Genomic DNA, 20,886 nt, shown 5'->3' with positions numbered 1-20,886 from the left:
GGAGGCTAGGTTGAATGTGTTTATCTTAAAGTGGGAGATTAAACCGCATCGTTATAGAAAGCAAATGATGTAACGCCCTCGTTACCGTGCGGCTTTTCATACCGGTAGGTTCTGTGTCAATCATTCATAGCAGTGGCGACGGTGTGGCGCAACGAGTAAGAGCGTTGAACTCATCATCAGAACCAAGATGTCCCGGGTTCGATACTCACCATGCCCCGACGCTGTTCCCTTTGGAAAGGCACTTAACACGATGTTCCTACTATGACGGTGGAGTGACGCCCACCGAGCCTCTTCGGCTAATCCATCAAAATGTGTGCCAAAAGCGCACTACGGCATTGGTTGCCGATGTGCAAACATCTAACACATTTGCCACCGAGGACAGTTTAATTATTATTTATCATATTCATAGTAATGGAAGCACATTCTGTTCTGCGTATCATGCATGTGAGAGTAGTCTGAATAAGGAATTTTTCTTAAATATCCGTTTGTTGTTTGTTTCTTTGTTGTCATAGAAAGTCTTCGTCTGCCTACTACACCGACACGACTACTGAATATGGAATCCGCGACGTCCTTTGTCATGTTGACTCTGCTGACCACTACTGTTGGGAAGACCGTTGATTATACCGGCCGCAACTTAACGCACGTCCCGATAGACTCCATCACGCCAGACGCGCATAGTGTTAGGCTGTCAGACAACAACATATGCCACCTCGGCTCCTTTAACACCACCCCGTACATTCGGTATCTGTTTATCGACAACAACAGGGTAAACAACTTATCTTCGCAAACATTCCAACGTCTGGGTGAGCTTCGTGTTCTGGATCTGGACAGAAACTACATCGTTTCCCTTCGCGACTTCGTCTTTTCCGACCTCGCAGCGCTTTGGAACCTGTTCCTCTCAAACAACCTGATTTCCGCCATATCAGAACGCGCCTTCCACGGCCTGGCAAGTCTGGAGTTCCTGGAACTTTCCGGGAATAGACTGTCTGCGGTTCCCATGCAGGCCATCAGGCTGATTCCGAGTAAACAACTATTGTTAGTTTCGCTCATGGTCAACAACATCAGTCAGATACCCGGGGATCTAACATCAGCACACTTGTCCGCATCTTACCAGTTCCAAGGGAACCCTTTGCGCTGTCCTGACGAACACGTCAGCCGTAATGGTGTGTTTGACTTTGATGACTTGGATAAGTGGCCCAGAACAAAACATTACACCGTCATAAGTGAACATAACCGCTCTTTCGTCGAAAAGTTTTTCCTCGTCAAAAGTCGGTATAAATACTTTGGTGTTCTTCCCAACACCTTCTACGTAAGTGCGCATCTTTCTTTTGACCTGCCTTTTCTTGAAAAATTCGGGGGACATGAGCATGTTGACTCCTACTTCTGGGACACTCCCTCGGGGCGGCACATGGTCGAGCCTACCACCAAAGCGCTCGAGGTGGAAGATTTCACCGCGGAAGACTCCGGCATGTACAGAAATGTACTGAAGAGGCGGGGTAGGAAAATTACCAATTATTGGGACATGCTGCTGTGCCTTAAGCCGCAACCAAAGGAGAAACAGGAGCAAGAAATGGCAGTGCCACCATCTGACGATTTGTTACCACATGGTAAAAACAGCACTGGCATTTGTGCAGGTCCTACGAACCAATCCTGTTGTTCCTACTGGTTGAGTTTCAAACCATCCGTTTATCAGAGGTTCTGTGTTGCTGTAAACCCCAACTCACCAGCAAAACCCGTCGTCTTAAGCTTATTCACCATTGCCAATTCCATTGTCACAGTTGTTGTCACCATTCTTGTGATACTCTTTGGCATTGCGTTATTTTGTTGCCGAACAAAACGAGAAACAAGTCGATCGCGAGAAAACATTAGCACCAATACCACCAGTGCAACATTACACGCGGGGTTGCAAGCCGTGGCTGTCGGCATCCCTCTTCACAATCTGCACAAGTTAACCGAAAATCCAACGGAAGGTGAATCGAACACGAGCGCCTTTCCCCTTCGGCGGCTGAACTCGCGAAGATCTCACTGGTCGGGGATGAAAACGGGAGACACGCAATATGGTTTCCGCCGCGGGGCAGAAGCGCCTCCTGCGGACACGGTTGGTACTACAGAAGCCCAGGTTCATCACTTCGGCAACGATGACGCAGCAGATGCAGATGAGGAGGTCCCATGTCACCACTACGCCTCTGCAGCGCCGCCCCCTCCACCGATATATGAGGGGACTGCAGCTCAAGCTGTGGATACAGACGTGTCAGAAGTATCTGAACAACCTGCTTTTCGAATCGGGAATGCCGAAAACGGTGAGGAAGAAATGCCTTACGGGGTAGCAGCAGCAAATTCACTGTACCAAGGAGGTTCGGATTTCAATGGTGAAACTCTCACGGCATGTGAGCATACCAACACTACTGGTGTGAACTACTGTGCGTCAGATTCGCACCAAGTGGAATTCGAAGAAATACTTGGTGCCACAGCAGAGGCAAACAGACTTTACCAACGAGAAACGGCCCAGAACCGTGGAACTCTCACAAGTGAGCACACAAGCAGCGCCGCTGCAAACTTCTGCGCGGCAGATCCGAACCAAACGGAAACCGGTACCACTGACTTGTACGGACAGCAATATGACCACACCGATATGGCACGTGACATCACAACGACGTCAAGTCACGAATCTGTGGAGGATTTGAGCATTCTGTACGGGAATGTAGCGGCACCTGTCGAGCAATAGCCCCGTAACCATAGTAACCATATCATCGGGACCCCCTCGGTACATGAACGGTGCTGGGAGTTGTTTCACGCCCACCCAATACATCAGCGCATGCCGTTTTTTTACGGGGTCGGGCTGACTGGAATATTATGGGTGCAGAAAAGACCAATATACTTAGTAGAAATTCTAGAACTGTGGCCTGTAGAACGTTCCTAAACCAGTTATAGTTGAGAAAGGTTACGAGTCTGTCGAGTAACGGATGAGTTCAAAAAGTATATTTCCCACCGGAACTGTTGTGGAGTGGAAAATGTTACATACATGCAGATTGCAGTGGGATCGTCAACTTTAAACAACTTTAATAAAGACCAAAGTTAGATGTGATTTGCCCGTATTGTTCGTTATACAATCCCACCTTTCAGCACTGTAAAGTAGAATTAACTCCCCACAGAACAAAGAAAACTTTCTGTCGTATCGACTATTAGAAATGGACTTTAGGACTGGAATTAGGGCTGGTATACTGAGTTTTTGAATTGTATATTATTGTGATCCTTGTGTATGTATATATATACGCATTATATCTGTGCATTGTATTTGTATCCAGGGAGTCTGAAAAACAGGTCAAGAGACCTGAGTGTGTCCGATGCATATGAAATGATGACATGTAAAATATCAGTTTTCTTTGGTAGATGCGTATTTTGTAAGTGGTTTGTGATATTGTGTGTTTCACAATCACATTACATTAAATGATGGATAGATCATACATGAACATTATATCATTCAATTTGAGATTTTCTGATTTTTCATCATGGGTGATACTAAGATAGTTGCTTCTTTAAGATATTCATCATGTAAATTTGATGAGTCCGCGGCATTCCTGACGTCATTATCAATCCATCCAGTTAGTCTGCATCTAATAAATCCTCCTCAGCAAATCCGCAGGCTTGTCTAGTTAGGCGGTTTTTCTTTGGCCAGTAAAGACGCCATTCTTAATCCGCCCTCATTCATGTCGTCAATCCGCCCTCATTCATGTCGTCAATCTTCTCCGTTAATCCTTCCCGCTAATCCGTTCCGTTAATCCGCTATGATAAGTCCGCCCCAGTAAATGACATTCCATTTCCAAAACCGTTTTTAAACCGCCCTCGTTACAGCTGTCCTAGTAAATCCGCCCTATTAATGACGTCATCGCTAATCCTCTCCGTTAATCCATCCGCTGTATAAAATCCGCTCCAATAAATCCGCTCCATTAAATCCGCCTCAGTAAATCGAGACCTGTCGAGTTTGGCGACATTACATCTCAAGAATTGTTTTTAATCCGCCCTCGTTACAGCTGTCCTAGTAAATCCGCCCTATTAATGACGTCATCGCTAATCCTCTCCCTTAATCCGCTCTAATAAGTGTCCGCCCCAGTAAATCCAGACCTGTCGAGTTAGGTAACATTCCAAAGTCATTCTGAACCCTTCCTTGTTATCAAATCAGCCCCAGTACCGACGTCGTCTTTAATCCTCCCCGTTAATCCGCTGCATTAAATCCGCCCCAGTAAATCCAGACCTGTCGAGTTAGGTAACATTCCAAAGTCGTTCTAAACCCTTCCTCGTTAATGCTACCTTATTAAATCCGCCCCATCAACGACGTCGTCATTAATCCTGTCCGTTAATCCGCTGTATTAAATCCGCTCTGATAAATCCGCCCCAGTAAACCCAGACCTGTCGAGTTAGGTAACATTTCAAGCTCGTTCTAAACCCTTCCTTGTTAATACTACCTTATCAAATCCGCCCCATCAACGACGTCGTCTTTAATCCTCTCCGTTAATCCGCTGCATTAAATCCGCTCTGATAAATCCGCCCCAGACCTGTCGAGTTAGGTGACATTCCGTGGCCGCCACACCTATCCCTGGTCACGTGACGGCGCGGGACCAATCAGGAGGCGCGAAGTCGTCTGGTAGGAAGCAGGTAAAATGGCGGAGGGAGCTGGCAGACCGAATGTCGAGGTTGTCCGCGGACAGAGTTTCGAGGTCGGGCCGCGCTACAGCGGCCTGCAGTACATCGGGGAAGGAGCCTACGGGATGGTCTGGTAGGTAGAAGCCCGTAGATTCGCTCTAAGGGGCCGTGGGGGCGGGATTCGCCGCCTGTTTCGGCGCTAAGACACCAGTTTTGGTGGCGGCGTCTGGGCTGAAATCTTCATATTTTTGCCGGAGTCTGGGAGATTTCTGGGCAGCCCCTTTCCTCCCTCGCCGCGAAAACATGGCCAGGAAAACGGCTGGACAACATCCCAGCCTCAGATCCACCTCCTAGACCTACAGCTAGCCACGATTGTCGGTCTGGCCGGGGCGGGAGCTGATTTTCTTGGCGACGTTTTGGAAAATTATGTTACAAGTGGGTTTTACAGGGAGGTGGGGAGATTTGGGGAGTGTTGTGGCGAGATTCGAGCTGTCGGTGCAGAATTATGTCTGTTTCTGGGGTTTACTCTAAAAAATCCGTCCTGGTACAACATGGCAGGCTCCTTCAGACGATAAATATGTTGTCAGGTCAGCTGAAGGGGCGTGCTCCGTTCAACAGCAATCTGTGCTGTCACACGTCTTAATTTGAGTGACAAGATTCTTGGTAAAAAGACAGAAGGGGGGGGGGGGGGCACTTCTTAGAATGCCCACATTAGCATTAGAAGATTGTTTCATGGCATTTGTGATGGTGGATTTTGTACTAATACTACTATTCGTATACAAATGTTATTTATGTGTAGCACAAAAATATCAGTCAAACTAGACTGGCCGTCATTTGCTTTAAGAGCAAATTCAGGATGTTTCGCCCATACTCCTCATGCAAGAAGTGGGCTGTCCCAAAATAACTCCTGGGCAAATCCAAGTTTCTGCATAATTTTTGGCCAGGTGCATTCACCTTTGCTAATGGTACCTACATCTTAAAGATGACACCCGCAGCTGTCACGGTAAGGGAAATACAAGTTTATGCATGAATTATGCAAATGAGGTCCTCATTAGCATAATTCATGGCCAGGTGTGATCACCTTTGCTAACGGTACGTACAGGTCAAATCTGACATCTGCAGCTTTTCCGGTAAGGGAATTACAAGTTTACGCATAAATCATGCAAATGAGGTCCTCATTAGCATAATTTATGGCCAGGTGTGTTCGCCTTTCCTAAAGGTACCTACATCTCAAAGATGACATCCGCAGCTTTTACGGTAAGGGACATACAACTTCATGCATTGATTATGCAAAGTAGGTCCTCATTAGCATAATTTATGGTCTGGTGTGTTCGCCTTTCCTAAAGGTACCTACATCTCAAAGATGACATCCGCAGCATTTACGGTAAGGGACATACAACTTTATGCATACATTATGCGAATTAGGTCCTCATTAGCATAAGTAATTGTCAGGTGTAGTCACCTTTCCTATAGGTACCCACATCTCAAATATAACATCCGTACCATGTAACATAAGGTACATATAACTTTCTGTAATACCATTAGTAGAGGTACCCCCTGACATCTGCTTGGTTTTAAGTCCCAGACATGGTAAGTGTAGGAGGGCTTATGTTACAGTATGACCTAGTTCTTGCTGGCCCCGACAGAAAATAACCAAAAATTGCATTAAAAAATTGCAAAATAAATCATTTTGAAGTAGTGTATGCCAAAAAAAATAATGGGGTCCTTTGGGTAAATATCCAATGCACAACTGAACCAAATTTCAGGTCCTCAGGTTTCAACACCACGGCACTGGAGGCCATCATGTGCGACTTTTGTCTGAAAATGACCAAAAAACCTCCATAAAATCATTTTAAAAACTTAAATCAAAAAAATTTAAAAAGGGTCTAGGGGTATACACGTACTCTACCTGCATACCAAATTTCAGCTAATTTGATCGACGGACGACCGAGAAGAAGCGATTTGAAGATTTGACAGGAGAAGAAGAAGGAGAAGAAGAAGGAGAAGAAGAAACCTTACAAAAACAATATGTTTCGTTGGCGAAACATAATCAACATGCCAAAAATATGCGTGGAACAATTGGTATATTGTATATAGTACTTGAGAATATCAATTGTTTTGTCTGGTTTTAAAGTGATCATTTTTCAAAACAGTATTGCAAACAATAGCCGGGAACTGACATTGTTATATCATCTATCCTGGCTTGGGTTAGCGTTACATATTTCCGTTATGTTTGCTTGGCAGATTTTGTTGACACCTGGATTTGAAAGCAACAGTTGGCTTACATGCCTTGCAAAGTTATTGGTACAAGATTGGGAACAGCATTGTTAATGACATGAACACAAGAATACAAGTAAGACCTCCAAGCAGATGTTTGGTGGAAAATCCTAGTGTTTATTAACTGGTACATGTGTTTGGCGGAGGATTGTGCGTACAGTTAACTGAATTGTTCAAGTTGTTTGCATAAGGATGTGTTTGTTTACTAACAGTAATGAGGAACGTGATGTGATATGTTTGTATTCCAAGCCAGTTTATTTGTTTACATGAGTGAATTAGTTACCACCTAATTTGGAAATAGGTTTTGTAAATACAACTGCAGTTTTTCAAAGTAGTAAAATCATAATCAAGCCCCGCCCACCTCCATCAAAACGTGAAAATTGGAGCAGTGCACCTGATTCTCGACTATGCACTTAGATATTTTTTGCAGGGGTTACATATCTAAAAGTGCTATTACACAAGTTCTGATATTATATATTCTATATTCTTGACATTTTTAAGTGTCAGAAAAAAGAGTAGAAAGCCATTCTCATTTCACTTGTTCTAAGTTTGGCATTCGAGCTCTGAGTCTGAGGTTCATATATAATCAGTTTGTGTACCCAAAATTGTTTCCCTTCTTATTGGTTAAGCAGTTCCTTTTGATGGACAGCCAGAATCGGCCCATTTTACTTCATTAGTGGGAAATTAATTAATCAGACAAGTCCTGGCTAGCCATGCCAATTTGATGTCATGGTTTTGAGGCATTTTAAAAAAAATTATGTAAGCGGTCCAGATGAAAAAAGATAGCTGGAAGGAAAAATTAAACCTATAAAAGTCCTATATCCATTCCCTAAAACTTTGTGAAACAAGATACAGACTTTGCCCTTAGTCTCTGTTTTTGTAAGTTTTTATTTCTTCATGAAAAACTTTTAAAAATCGGCTTATCAATTTTGCATTACAGATTACTTTTAAAAGTCTGAGAACCCACAAATTGAACTGATGATGCCTCAGATTCAGAACAAACAAGAGATGAATAATAATGTATATTGTCCTGGGGAATCAGCTCTTGCGGACTGTTCACCTTGGTGTGTGTACAGGTGACACATCTCTCTTCTGATGTCACAGCACTGCTAGGGCTTCTTAGGGGGTTTTCACGCAAAAGTGCAAGGCTTCCAGTACCATCAGGTGTATGCCTTATACCCCCTCATGAGCCTCAGCTGGTGTGATGTTCCTGCCAATCCTGCCGACCTCCATCAGAATCAGATCGGTTATCTCGTGTTATAATCAGCACTAATAACCAGCATGTAGGGGGACTAGGATGGATGGGTGAAAATTACCCGAGTCAATTACAGATCATATCGGAGGCGGCATCAATTGGATTGGTTGGTTCACGGATTTTAAAAAACAATGCTACATGATAAAAGGGTCTGAGGGGCAGTCTATGCCTTGGTTCACACACTGTAGTTTCTAGTCTTTTCAAAACATTCCGCCAAGTCCCTTGGTTCCTCTTGAATTCATGTTTGATTTTACGTTTCAGAACAAAAATGAATTGGTATGACCTTAGCTTACAAGTTACAGAGAAATGTTTGGATACAACGTTGAATGTACTTTCCATGATGTATTTAAGGTGTAATTGCTGAGTGTATTTTAGAATCAATCAAATGGTTTATTGCATTAGATTTAATATCATTTTCTATCATTATTGATAAAAGACATTGTGCCTTCATGTATTCTTGTATTTTCCAAGAACCATATTAGTACTACTTTTTTTAGTAGAGTGACTTCATCGTCGTCAAGTACTGTAGGAACATCCTCACTACATAGCTTTAAAGAATGCTTGCAGTCAGATGTGCAAAGGTTATATGACAGGCCGTTCAGTGTGATATAACCAGCTCTTGCCGCGCCGCGTGCCTGCAAAGCTGGTGTGTTACGCCGAAGGGCAGTTATACTGGGTATACAGATACAGAAGCTGGTGTGTTAGTTACGCCCCGGTTATACCGGCTATACAGTATGCAGATTGTTGGTTTACAGACAATAACGCCGTGTGTATGTTGCACTGTTTACAGCTCTGCTGTAGACCAGACCACAGGAAAGCGGATCGCCATTAAGAAGATCAGTCCTTTTGAGCACCAGACCTACTGCCAGAGGACGCTACGCGAGATCAAGATCCTCAGAAGGTTTAAACATGAGAACGTGAGTCACTCAAGACGTCTTAAAGACACACCCGTTTCTTTCCTTATTTCTTATTGTATTTTTTTTTATTCTATCTACGTCAATTATGATTGTGAATTGTTATTTATATTATCTTATTGAGAGCCACTCAGATGTTTTGGGTTACACTGACTGGATTGTGATGACAAATTTTTGTTCACCTTAGTCTTAAAGATGGTACTTGGGTTTTTAACAAGCCAAGAAAATAAGTCAAGATAACGGCCCAGGAGACATTCAGCTACTTATTATGTATTTATGGAATTACATCTTACCTGGCTTCAAACACAAACATGGTAATTCCGGGATACAAAACTCTCTTTTTCTCCCACCTGGAAAATCATAATCATCTGCGTCGCTTTTCAGTCCTTTCACTGAGGCGGGTCGTCAGGTTGATTCCAATTTGGTGAAATTACCTGTAATGAACTAAGATAATTGGATGAAAATGTTAAGATTAAGTCACCTATAGTCACTATTTACAGAGTTAGTGGTGGTACTGATGCTGGGTTGCTATGGTTACAAGTGATTGGCATTGAGAAAATTGTTTTATAGAGTTAATTATGGTATTGATGTTTTGTTGATATCGTTACATCAGTCGTACAGATGTGTTGCTATGGTTACAGTAGTGGTACTAATGTATTGCTATGGTTACAGTTATATAACTGATGCTGTGTTGCTATGGTTACAGGTGATTGGCATTGAGAACATCATCAGATCAGCCTCCATTGATGAGATGAAGGACGTGTATCCTTTGTGTGTCAGACGTTAGAAGAAGTACCTTACCTCGGGCCCATGGCAGTTCATTTCCTTGGCTCATTTTAAAGAGGTCAAAATGAGAGCACAGAGCTACAGGGCTGGCTGGTTGAGGCTGCACATGTCTTTCGGAAGGGATGTAAAAGGGACACAAATCCACCTATTAGAAATATACCCTGCTACTGAAACAGCAAGGAAACTTGCTGACCTATGCACCACTAGGTACTACAAGGTCAACAAAAACAACCTGCCAGGGTATCCCATGCAGACTATTCCTTAACAGTCTTCCCCAGCTACATAGTGCAGTGTTGGATGGGTTAGGGTTACACAGATCATACATAGTCCTTAACAGTCTTCCCCATCTACATAGTGCAGTGTTTGAAGGGTTAGGGTTACACAGATACATGATAGTCCTTAACAGTCTTCCCCAGCTACATAGTGCAGTGTTTGATGGGTTAGGGTTACACAGATCATACATAGTCCTTAACAGTCTTCCCCATCTACATAGTGCAGTGTTTGAAGGGTTAGGGTTACACAGATACATGATAGTCCTTAACAGTCTTCCCCAGCTACATAGTGCAGTGTTTGATGGGTTAGGGTTACACAGATACATGATAGTCCTTAACAGTCTTCCCCAGCTACATAGTGCAGTGTTTGAAGGGTTAGGGTTATACAGATACATGATAGTCCTTAACAGTCTTCCCCAGCTACATAGTGCAGTGTTTGATGGGTTAGGGTTACACAGATACATGTTAGTCCTTAACAGTCTTCCCCAGCTACATAGTGCAGTGTTTGATGGAGACAGACTTGTACAAACTGCTGAAGACGCAACAGCTGAGTAACGACCACGTCTGCTACTTCCTCTACCAAATCCTGCGGGGTCTCAAGTACATCCACTCCGCCAATGTGCTGCACAGAGATCTCAAACCCTCCAACCTACTGCTCAACACCACCTGTGATCTTAAGGTAAGACTCTCACTTTCACTAGCACACCTGTCATCTTCAGGTAAAACTTTCACTTTTACTAAAAACTCCGCCAACATGCTGCACAGAGACCTCAAACCCTCCAACCTACTGCTCAACACCACCTGTGATCTTAAGGTAAGACTCACTTTCACTTACACACCTATCGTCTTAAGGTAAAACTTTCACTTTTACTAAAAACTCCGCTAACGTGCTGAACAGAGACCTCAAACCGTCCAACCTACTGCTCAACACCACCTGTGATCTTAAGGTAAGACTCACTTTCACTTACACACCTGTCGTCTTAAGGTAAAACTTTCACTTTTACTAAAAACTCCGCTAACATGCTGCACAAAGACCTCAAACCCTCCAACCTACTGCTCAACACCACCTGTGATCTTAAGGTAAGACTCTCACTTTCACTAGCACACCTGTCATCTTCAGGTAAAACTTTCACTTTTACTAAAAACTCCGCTAACATGCTGCACAGAGACCTCAAACCCTCCAACCTACTGCTCAACACCACCTGTGATCTTAAGGTAAGACTCACTTTCACTAGCACACCTGTCATCTTAAGGTAAAACTTTCACTTTTACTAAAAACTCCGCTAACGTGCTGCACAGAGACCTCAAACCGTCCAACCTACTGCTCAACACCACCTGTGATCTTAAGGTAAGACTCTCACTTTCACTTACACACCTGTCATCTTAAGGTAAAACTTTCACTTTTACTAAAAACTCCGCTAACGTGCTGCACAGAGACCTCAAACCCTCCAACCTACTGCTCAACACCACCTGTGATCTTAAGGTAAGACTCTCACTTTCACTAGTACACCTGTCATCTTAAGGTAAAACTTTCACTTTTACTAAAAACTCCGCTAACATGCTGCACAGAGACCTCAAACCCTCCAACCTACTGCTGAACACCACCTGTGATCTTAAGGTAAGACGCACTTTCACTCACACACCTGTCGTCTTAAGGTAAAACTTTCACTTTTACCAAAAACTCCTGTGATTACAATGTTAGACTTTCATTTACTGAAACACATCATCTTAAGTTAATCTTTCACTTGAAGTAAAAAAAATGGATTTCAATTGAAGACTTTCTTTCACTTAAACACCTGTCTTAAGGTAAGACTTTCACTTTTACTCCCACACCTGCGGCCTTAAGGTAAGACTAACACCACACTAACACTAAGGTATGGCTTCTACATAAGCACCTGCAGACCAATACTTTCACTTACACCCTTGATCTTTAGGTAAAGCTTTCATTTTCACTGGAACACCTGTGATCTTAATGTAAGAGTAACACTTTCACTAGCACACCTGCGCCTTGAAGTAAGACTAACACTTTTAACTATGGCTTTCCTGTCTGGGTTTGTGTGTGTGTTTATCTGTGTGTGTGTGTGTGTGTGTGTATCTGTGTGTGTGTGTATGTGTGTGTATGTGTGTATCTATGTGTGTGTGTTTGTGTGTAGCTATGTGTGAGTGTGTATCTGTCTGTGTGTGTGTGTGTATGTGTGTGTGTGTGTGTGTGTGTATCTATGTGTGTGTGTTTGTGTGTAGCTATGTGTGAGTGTGTATCTGTCTGTGTGTGTGTGTGTGTGTGTCTGTTCCTTATATACACAGTACAGTGTTACCAGACATCCCCAGTCACTGCTGCTAAACAGGCTTTGCATTTGACATCATCTGCACCATGTTGGAATACAAACTTGTATGTCTGTGAAGCACACAGAGATGCTTCTACTTAATCCAGTTATCACTGGTCGCCGGGGTATTCAAATTAGATCTGTGACTTCGGCCTGGCGTGCGTGACAAGGCAGTATGGGTAAGGGGGTGAAGTCTGGCATCTCTAATCGTCCTGTTGTCTGTTTCCCCCCCACAGATCTGTGACTTTGGCCTGGCGCGCGTGGCGGACCCGGAACACGACCACACCGGCTTCCTGACGGAGTACGTCGCCACCAGGTGGTACCGCGCGCCCGAGATCATGCTCAACTCCAAGGGCTACACCAAGTCCAGTATCCTTTATCTGTTACTATCACACACACACACACACACACTTAAACACACACACACACATATGGACACACAAACACACATACACACATGCTCAACTCCAAGGGCTACACCAAGTCCAGTATCCTTTATCTGTTACTATCACAGACACGCACACACACACATTGACACACAAAGACACATACACACATACACACATGCTTAACTCCAAGAGCTACACTAAGTCCAGTATCCTTTATATCTCATGATCCCTAACATACACAAACCTAACACACACACATACATACACAAACACACACATATGCACTCACATTCACACACACACACTTGCACATTCATACACATGCTCATGCACACACACACACACATACGCACACACACACACGTACGTGCATGCACACATGCTCAACCCCAAGGGCTACACCAGGTCTCCTTGATCTGTTACTATCACACACACACGTGCATACACACATGCACACACACGTGCGCACATACACACACGCTGACAATCACACACGCACACACACACACACACACATACATACAAGGTATGCTCCAAGTCCAGTTACCTTCATCAGTCTCATGATGACAGATCACACACACCGATGTGCAGACAAACCCATTTACAGTCTGCAGTCAGTGGATTTGTTGACAATGAACAGGTATAAATCATTAGAAAAGCATCATGCTTCACCTCAATTGAGAGTGACTACTTTCCTTTTGCTAAACCACTAGACAACAGAGACCTTTTCACCAGTTTCTCCATGTAATCTCCATGATTATCATCGTAGCATGTAGACAATACATGTTCTACTGTATGACCTAGGAAATACATGTTGTTGTTGTTGTTGTGTCCTTAACGTTTGTTCCAGTTGACATCTGGTCAGTGGGCTGTATCCTGGCAGAGATGCTGAACAACAGGCCCATCTTCCCAGGGAAGCACTGTATCCTTTACCCTGCCAAGTAGTGCTGCGTACCGGTTCTGCGTACCGGTACTGTACCCTAAAAATGTATTCGGTATTGTACAGGTCGAAAATACCGGATCATGAATGCTTATTTTGTGACTAATCTCCTGACCTCATGCAACACCAAACGTGACCAAATTGATACCTTGGAACAGAGTTACTAGTATGCAACAGGTCATTCAGGCAGGCTGGGAGTTTTGATAGCATTTGGCATTTTAGGCCAAGGGAGTTTGGTGGTAGGAAACCTAGTTATGTTTTTTGAATAAAGATGCTGACAAGTTGAAAACAGTTTATGTTTTTGTCATTGAAGAAGTTCAGATGTTGATTTTTCAAATTATTTGGGTACCTGTACCTAAACCTCTGTACCTGTACCTGATGTTACATTTAGGTACGCATCACTAGTGCCAAGTCATGGTCTAGTGCTTAAAGGCTGGAACTACTGGGTGCATGATATTATATACTTTTGTGCTCACAAATTGGAGCTGTGCAAGTAAATTTTAACTCTGCGCCTATATTTGTGGGGGGTACGTATTCAAAGGTACCATTGTACGCTATATTCTTGACAGTTAAGTGTCTGAAAATATATTAAAACCATTGTACTATTTGCTAGAATTTTTACGCTGCATTTGGATGATCAAATTGAGTTTTTTTTGGGGGGGGGGTAAATGTCATGCTGTCAATGTCAAATGGTGCAGTACTAAATCAATCCAACAGGAGGCTCTGCTGCACAGAACATTCTGGCTTCATCTTTATATAGGGGGCCCAGAATTCGTCTTGTTTTTCTAGCTGTCTTGATTTATCTATTTGAAGAAGAACAAAACAACGTTATTCTCATTTGGATGCCATGTTGGCAGTCTATGAGCTGAAAGGGTGCAGTACTCAGCATATCTTCTGCACAGAAAACGAGGGCACATAATTTGTTTAAACTGACTAGTTCTTGAGATCCAGACCAAACCTTAATTTCTATAAAAGGGGGTCAAAATGTGAAACAAAAAACTGAAAAAGAGACTGAATTGTTGATTGATCTATGAGTTTAAAAGAAAACCACTGACTGTAGTTGTCAAGACCTGGACCAGATCAGCTATTTTCTTGGTGTTGGACTTAATTTTTAGAAACCTTGAAGTGGATCAAAATTTTGAAACCCAAAAAAATTGCACACATTTTTTACTCATCTGTCTGTGTAAAAACAAAATCTCTGACTGTAGTTCCAGATCAGATCAGCCATATTTCAGGTTTTCATTGAAAGTGAAATAGTGATTTTTTTTATTCATCAATCTGTGGGAAATCCATGAATCTAGCTCCCCAGACCTTGACCATATCACTTGATTTATCTACCTGTAAAAAACCTGTGACTGTAGATTTGCAGATCAGCCATATTTAAGGTGTTAAATGTTTTTATAAACCTTGAAGGGGGGTTGAAAGTGTGAAACAAAAAAATGAAAAATTACATGACTTTTCGGTCTATTTTATGTAGATCTGTGGAAAAAAGCGTGAATGTTTGATTCATCGATCTGTGGAAAAAAGGGTGAATGTTTGATTCATCCATCTGTAGAAAGATCCCTGACTCCATCTCCCCAGATCTGGATCAGATCAGCCATATCCTGGGCGTGGTCGGCTCTCCGAGCTCCGAGGACCTGAGCTGGATCATCAACGAGAAGGCGCGCAGCTATCTCACGTCGCTCCCCTACAAGGCCAAGGTGCCCTGGAACAGGATCTTCCCCAAGGCAGACTCACACGGTGAGCAGGCTACTACTTCTGGCACTAGGAAAACTAAGAAATTAGTACCCTCCTTTTGCAAGGGACGCCCAGAGGACACCTTTCTAAGAGAAAAGTTTGGTACATAACACTGCAGTGAAACTATGTTTTCCTTGTGCATCAAAGCTACAGACATATGTTTGCACAAATAAAAAATTTGATGACATCATCAATATGGTAAAAAAAATCAGATTTAGATTCTAAATTATCGATAGCTGGTCACCAGCTATCAATGATCAGCACAACTAGTACAGTTCTTTCTTAATCTGTTAATGAGAAAACAATCAAAAGTCAAAAGCCAATTTAGCCAGGGAGGAAACCTTAAGACCGAATATCTCATGACTTCTGATATTTTCTGCTTTTCCAGCCCTGAATCTCCTGGACAGAATGTTGACCTTTAACCCCCACAAGCGCATCACGGTGGAAGAGGCGCTGGCCCACGAGTACCTGTCCCAGTACTACGATCCAGACGACGAGGTTTGTTTGTTTGCTTGAGTCGTGTCATTGTGGTAACCTCTCGATCTAGCCTAGCCACTTGGCCTAAAGTTGATTAGACATTGATTAGTGTATTGATGAGTGACCAGTGCTCAGTGTGATGTACAAAATGTAAATGTGTACCTTGTGTGTCCTGCCCTGATCAGATCAGTCTTGTTTCTCCCAACAGTGTATTGACAGTGCCCAGTGTGATGTAACTGTACTTTGTGTCCTGCCCTGATGGTTGTCTTGTTTCTCCCCACCCTGATCATTGTCTCATTTCTCCCTCCCAAATTTTTTGGGTTGGGTGCACCAGTGCACCTATTTCCAAGAAAGAATTTTGAGCCCAGAGTGCCCTGTGTGATGTAACTGTACTATGTGTCCCGTCCTGATCATTGTCTTGTTTCTCCCCACCAGCCGATAGCCTCCGAGCCCTTCAAGTTCGACACAGAGCTTGACGATCTGCCTAAGGAGAAGTTGAAAGAAATGATCTGGGAGGAGACGAAGTTTTTCAGCCACCAAAGCAAGTGAGACAGGTGAGCGCTCGTTTCTCATCATGTTTACCTTCGTGAAAGGGAAACATTTTGTTTCCTCATTGATGAAAGTTAGACATCCAGGTAGCAAGATAGGCCAAAAATTTCACTCAAGCAACTGGATAAAATTTTGAAACAGTCAGACGTTTCAGACAGCATCCACTGTCTTTCGTCAGTGACTAACGATAGGACTGAGAACACCAGATTCTATACCAAAACTCTGAATAGGTATGAGGTTAAGACAGTTAAGGATGTCTTGAAGTAGTCTTTAAAAGAAGATTAATTCAAGACCAAGTTTTATGCCAATATAGTTTCCTTCTTTCTTCTTCCTCTTCCTCTCCTAACAAATGAGGTCAATGACCTGGACCAGGCTGCTATCACCATGGTTACTGGTATTTTAAAGTATATATTAGTCAAATAACCAGATTCAACTTTTCCACCTGGTTTTTGTCTTGGTCTCTTGTAGAACTTTGACTGAAAAATATCTGAGAGAAAAATGTATAACAAAAAGTGTGTAAAAATCAGCTGTAGAATGGATCTCAAACTGACCCGTGTTTCCCCTTGTTCTGCAGGATTCGGTAGAAGACTGTCGACAGCAGAATTTTCCCCTCCCCACGCCCCCCTCCCCCTACATGCAGATGTACATGGAGCACCTTTACATACTTGTGACTTGATCTTGTGGCTATCCCTCCAACTTGAACATGAAGAACAGACACAGTGGAATTCTGTACGGTCAGACCAAGCTGTAGGGACATGTCTTCACCAATCTTCTGCCAGGCTAGTAATACTGCTTGCATGTGTGTGTTCCGGTTAAAGTGGAGCTGTGCAGGTATTTCTGATGTCTATAACCTGCACTGGTCCATGGTGAAACCAGCCTGCAGCAACAACAAAAAAAAGCCTTGCATTTTCACATTTGACAGCCAGTTGTTCAGCAGATTGTAAGATTTAAAATTATACTACAGTACCAGCGACATCTAAAACTAAAAGCATTATTTTTGATGGACAAAATCTAGAAGGGAAGAAAACGTTTAGTGCATGTAAACTGTGTCTGGTGCAGGTAGATTTTAAACCTTACCCGAAAAAAAAAGTATTTGGAACCCTGGGGTTTCCTTAGGTGCGATGAAGAAGGAATGGTTCCATTAGAGAACTGTTGGAGTGGTGAGGAGAATGATTCACTTTGTACAGCTTACAGGGAACTGTGATGGTGACTCACAACCATCTGTAGTTATATCTAGCAGTAGAAGATAAAGATATATAAATTGTATAATGTTGTAAGCCTTGGAGAGGGGAACTGTAAGTTGAATTATTGTTTTAGCGCTTACTTCATATAAAGGAACGGCTCTCTTAAACCTCGACCAAGTCCACTGATCTGTTTATATAGTGGGATTTGTTCCCCTTTGAGAACACAATTGAATTTTTTTTCTTTAAAAGCTTGCAAACATTTCCAAGGCAGCCAATATTTGAAAAGGAATTAAGCGTAGAATAATGCTTTTTTTTAAACCTTAATGTGAAGGAGTAAGAAGTGTAATAGTGCGGACAGAGGTGTACATACGGTTTGGGTGTGGCCAGAATTACAGGGTAGTAAGACTAAGAGTGGAGGGTTGCTGAGCTTCGTACTTCATTTGTCAATATTTGTAAAACTGTCAGAGAACTCTGGTCACAATGCTGGAGAGTTGGAAAATATAATCATCTTCGAAAAGTCCTAAAATAACTGTTGAACTCATGACCCTGAGGAAAGGTGATGGCAGAATAAAGGGCCTTGTGTTGAACTGTGAAACCTGTTACCTTTGTTTACAACAAGTTAAAGTGGAATTGGTTAAAGTGATGTAAGTTTCCAGTGTGTTTCGTAATATACAATGACCATCATTGGCACGTCAAGCAACCAACCAGCCAGGTTATGGAGAGTTGGTTTAGGGCTAGCTCACATGGGAGGGCATTTTGGTAAAACTGTGACTGTGCAGTAAAAGATTCAGCTAGAATTTGAAAGTTATGGAGAGTCGGTTTAGGGCCGGTCACGTGTGAAAAGGCAATGGAGGTAAATGCGTGAGGGCATTTTTGTTAAAACTGTGACTGTGCAGTACAAGATTCAGCTGTCATGTGATGGAAAAGTTTTCGTAGCTCCTTGTTGATATTTGGTTCTGATCTAACCTTGCTGAATATTTTACACCAAACAATTGATGAAAATTTTACAACTCTCTCTGCCAGAAAACCACGGACGTTCTCAGCTGAAGAATAGTCTTGTTGACAGGAAGGTGCTTTTCACGACGGATGTGAAATGCTTCTGTACTTGGTTTGTGTATACAATGTAATATTGTACCGCAGGCTACATGCCACTTGCTGGGAGGGTTTATAAAAAGCTATTTGATGCACCAAAGGCAGCCGAGAAAGATTGGGTCTGCAGGGTTTTCATCTGTAAGCTGAGCACTGGAAAGTTCTGTGTTACGAAAAAAGCTGAAACATTCAATAATTATTCTTTTTATATTTTCATTCCGGAAGTGGCGAATTTGTATCACTTTAGTACTTTAGGTTTGCGGAGACAAGAAAGACTCGTTTTATTAAACAATGTGACAGAAACCAAGCCAGGGTAATGAAGAGAGCAGAATGTCCTGTAGACTGATGTCTGAAACTTCACGTCGGCTTTACATGTGGGGCTTCCAACACGGTGCCATGAATGTCCGGGAAATGTTTTCTTTGGAAAAATAAAAGATTCCATGCGACCCTCGTACTGTTTAGATAGATCCGCTGCAAACTTTCCCATTTTCTGTGCTCCGCCACAAAGGTAGTTTTTTGCATGTCCAACCAAACAAGACCATACGGCCTTCACCATTGGCTTGGGCTGCATATTGCTTTTTAATCCGAATGTCGCCTTTCTGTACTGGTGGACAAAAAACAACTTCTGAATGGTAAAACACCTGCAGGCTTGACTTTCACACCAAATTTAGAGAAAATTGAGCAAACCAATGTTGTATTTTACAGAAGAAAGCAATGATGTTACAATTTAGCATGCAGGCCACACCAGTTGATTTCATTGGTTCACAGACATCATGGTGGAAAGATAAGGAAGACGCCAAGATGGAAACAGAGGTCTTATTAGGGAAATTTTAATCTGGCCATATCCACTCCCTAAAAAGGTACAGACTTTCCCTCAGACTCTGTTTTCATGTTGATCTTCCGACAGCCAACACATTAACTTGGTGTGACCTTAGACTGGTTCTGGTAAGTTTGGAGAGACGCTGGGAATGTTAGGAAATCTGATGAACTTTAAAGGCGAGTATTTCCATTGTGAAAAATGTGAATGTTGGAATAACTGTATCTCAGTTGAAAATGGATCTGGTAAGAAGTCTACATGTAAGGCTTTTAAGATGGACTAAGACTTAAGATTTTGTCCCCAGTGTCTTCCCAACTAAAGACGGTCTTCTATCCTTCTGCACCTGACATTCCAGGTACAAGCTTTTGCCCAGGCGGTTGATTTTAACCTCCTTGCTTTACCTTAACCTTCTCCCTGCTGCTGTACCATGGTGCTAATGTAAACTTGGTACCAGAAGACTCCCCCAGTAGGGAGAAGGTTAACCCATGTTGCTGTAAGTCTGAGGCTAGTGGATAAGTAGTACAGAGGTGTGGGACCTTACCTACACTACAAAAAGGAATTCGACTTCTATATGTACGAGAGTATTTTACATAGCACATATTTTTAAGTTACGGAGAAATCTGCTTGTTAAAGCTGATAATTTTTGTTGTGGTAACCATGGTGATGATTATTTCCGTTTTGTACACAAATCGTCTGTGTAGCTACATTAGTGACGTTAACGGAACGGTGAGAAGTGAAAAGTGTTGTAAAAGCAATCAGTACATCGATGAACATGCTGGCGTAGTGAGGACGTGGTTTGTATTGTTACCGGATCAGGCTGTTAGGCAAGCATACCCGCCATTTTTTGGACCATTTTTTGTCCTTGATGTACAATAAAGGAATCATATAAAACAGGAAATACCTGGACCCGTGTGTTTTGTAGTTTCTACTTCTTGCATTGGTGATGTCAAGGGGGGGGGGGATGCTATTTAAGGGAGCACACCCCAGTTTATTCTGGGTTTCAATTGGAAGTTGCGCACCCTCAAGTTTAGGTACTGTCTCTGCCAGGGAATTATTCCCAAGTAAATCAACTGTGTATAGGATGAAAGCCTTACATGTATATCCCTTCCGCTACAAGACCAACTCAGTTTTTGTTTCTTTAACCTCTCTAATTTTATCGGCTATTAGTCAAGCATACCCGCCATTTTTTGACCATTTTTGTCCTTTATGTGCAATAAAGGAATCATATAAAAGAG

The 20,886-nt window shown here is 42.6% G+C and overlaps 2 protein-coding genes across 2 annotated transcripts; both read left to right on the top strand.

The window, feature by feature from the left end:
• The first annotated feature begins 553 nt into the window (after positions 1–553).
• Positions 554–1,712, top strand: LOC136427069 (amphoterin-induced protein 2-like). Its single transcript, XM_066415790.1, has 2 exons — positions 554–1,607; positions 1,696–1,712. Exons 1-2 carry the CDS (start codon positions 554–556, stop codon positions 1,710–1,712), a joined length of 1,071 nt encoding a protein of 356 aa, XP_066271887.1.
• Positions 1,713–4,618: 2,906 nt separating this feature from the next.
• On the top strand, positions 4,619–20,549 carry LOC136424069 (mitogen-activated protein kinase 1-like). Its single transcript, XM_066412490.1, has 10 exons — positions 4,619–4,774; positions 8,964–9,090; positions 9,794–9,849; positions 10,635–10,824; positions 12,706–12,838; positions 13,709–13,780; positions 15,380–15,538; positions 15,924–16,033; positions 16,448–16,566; positions 17,136–20,549. Exons 1-9 carry the CDS (start codon positions 4,659–4,661, stop codon positions 16,559–16,561), a joined length of 1,077 nt encoding a protein of 358 aa, XP_066268587.1. The 5' UTR covers positions 4,619–4,658; the 3' UTR covers positions 16,562–16,566; positions 17,136–20,549.
• Positions 20,550–20,886: the final 337 nt, after the last annotated feature.

This window comes from Branchiostoma lanceolatum, chromosome 1 (genome assembly GCF_035083965.1).
Source record: "Branchiostoma lanceolatum isolate klBraLanc5 chromosome 1, klBraLanc5.hap2, whole genome shotgun sequence".
NCBI lineage: Eukaryota > Metazoa > Chordata > Leptocardii > Amphioxiformes > Branchiostomatidae > Branchiostoma > Branchiostoma lanceolatum.
Note: the sequence above shows the minus strand (reverse complement) of the source record. Positions and strands in the feature narration are given on the sequence as shown.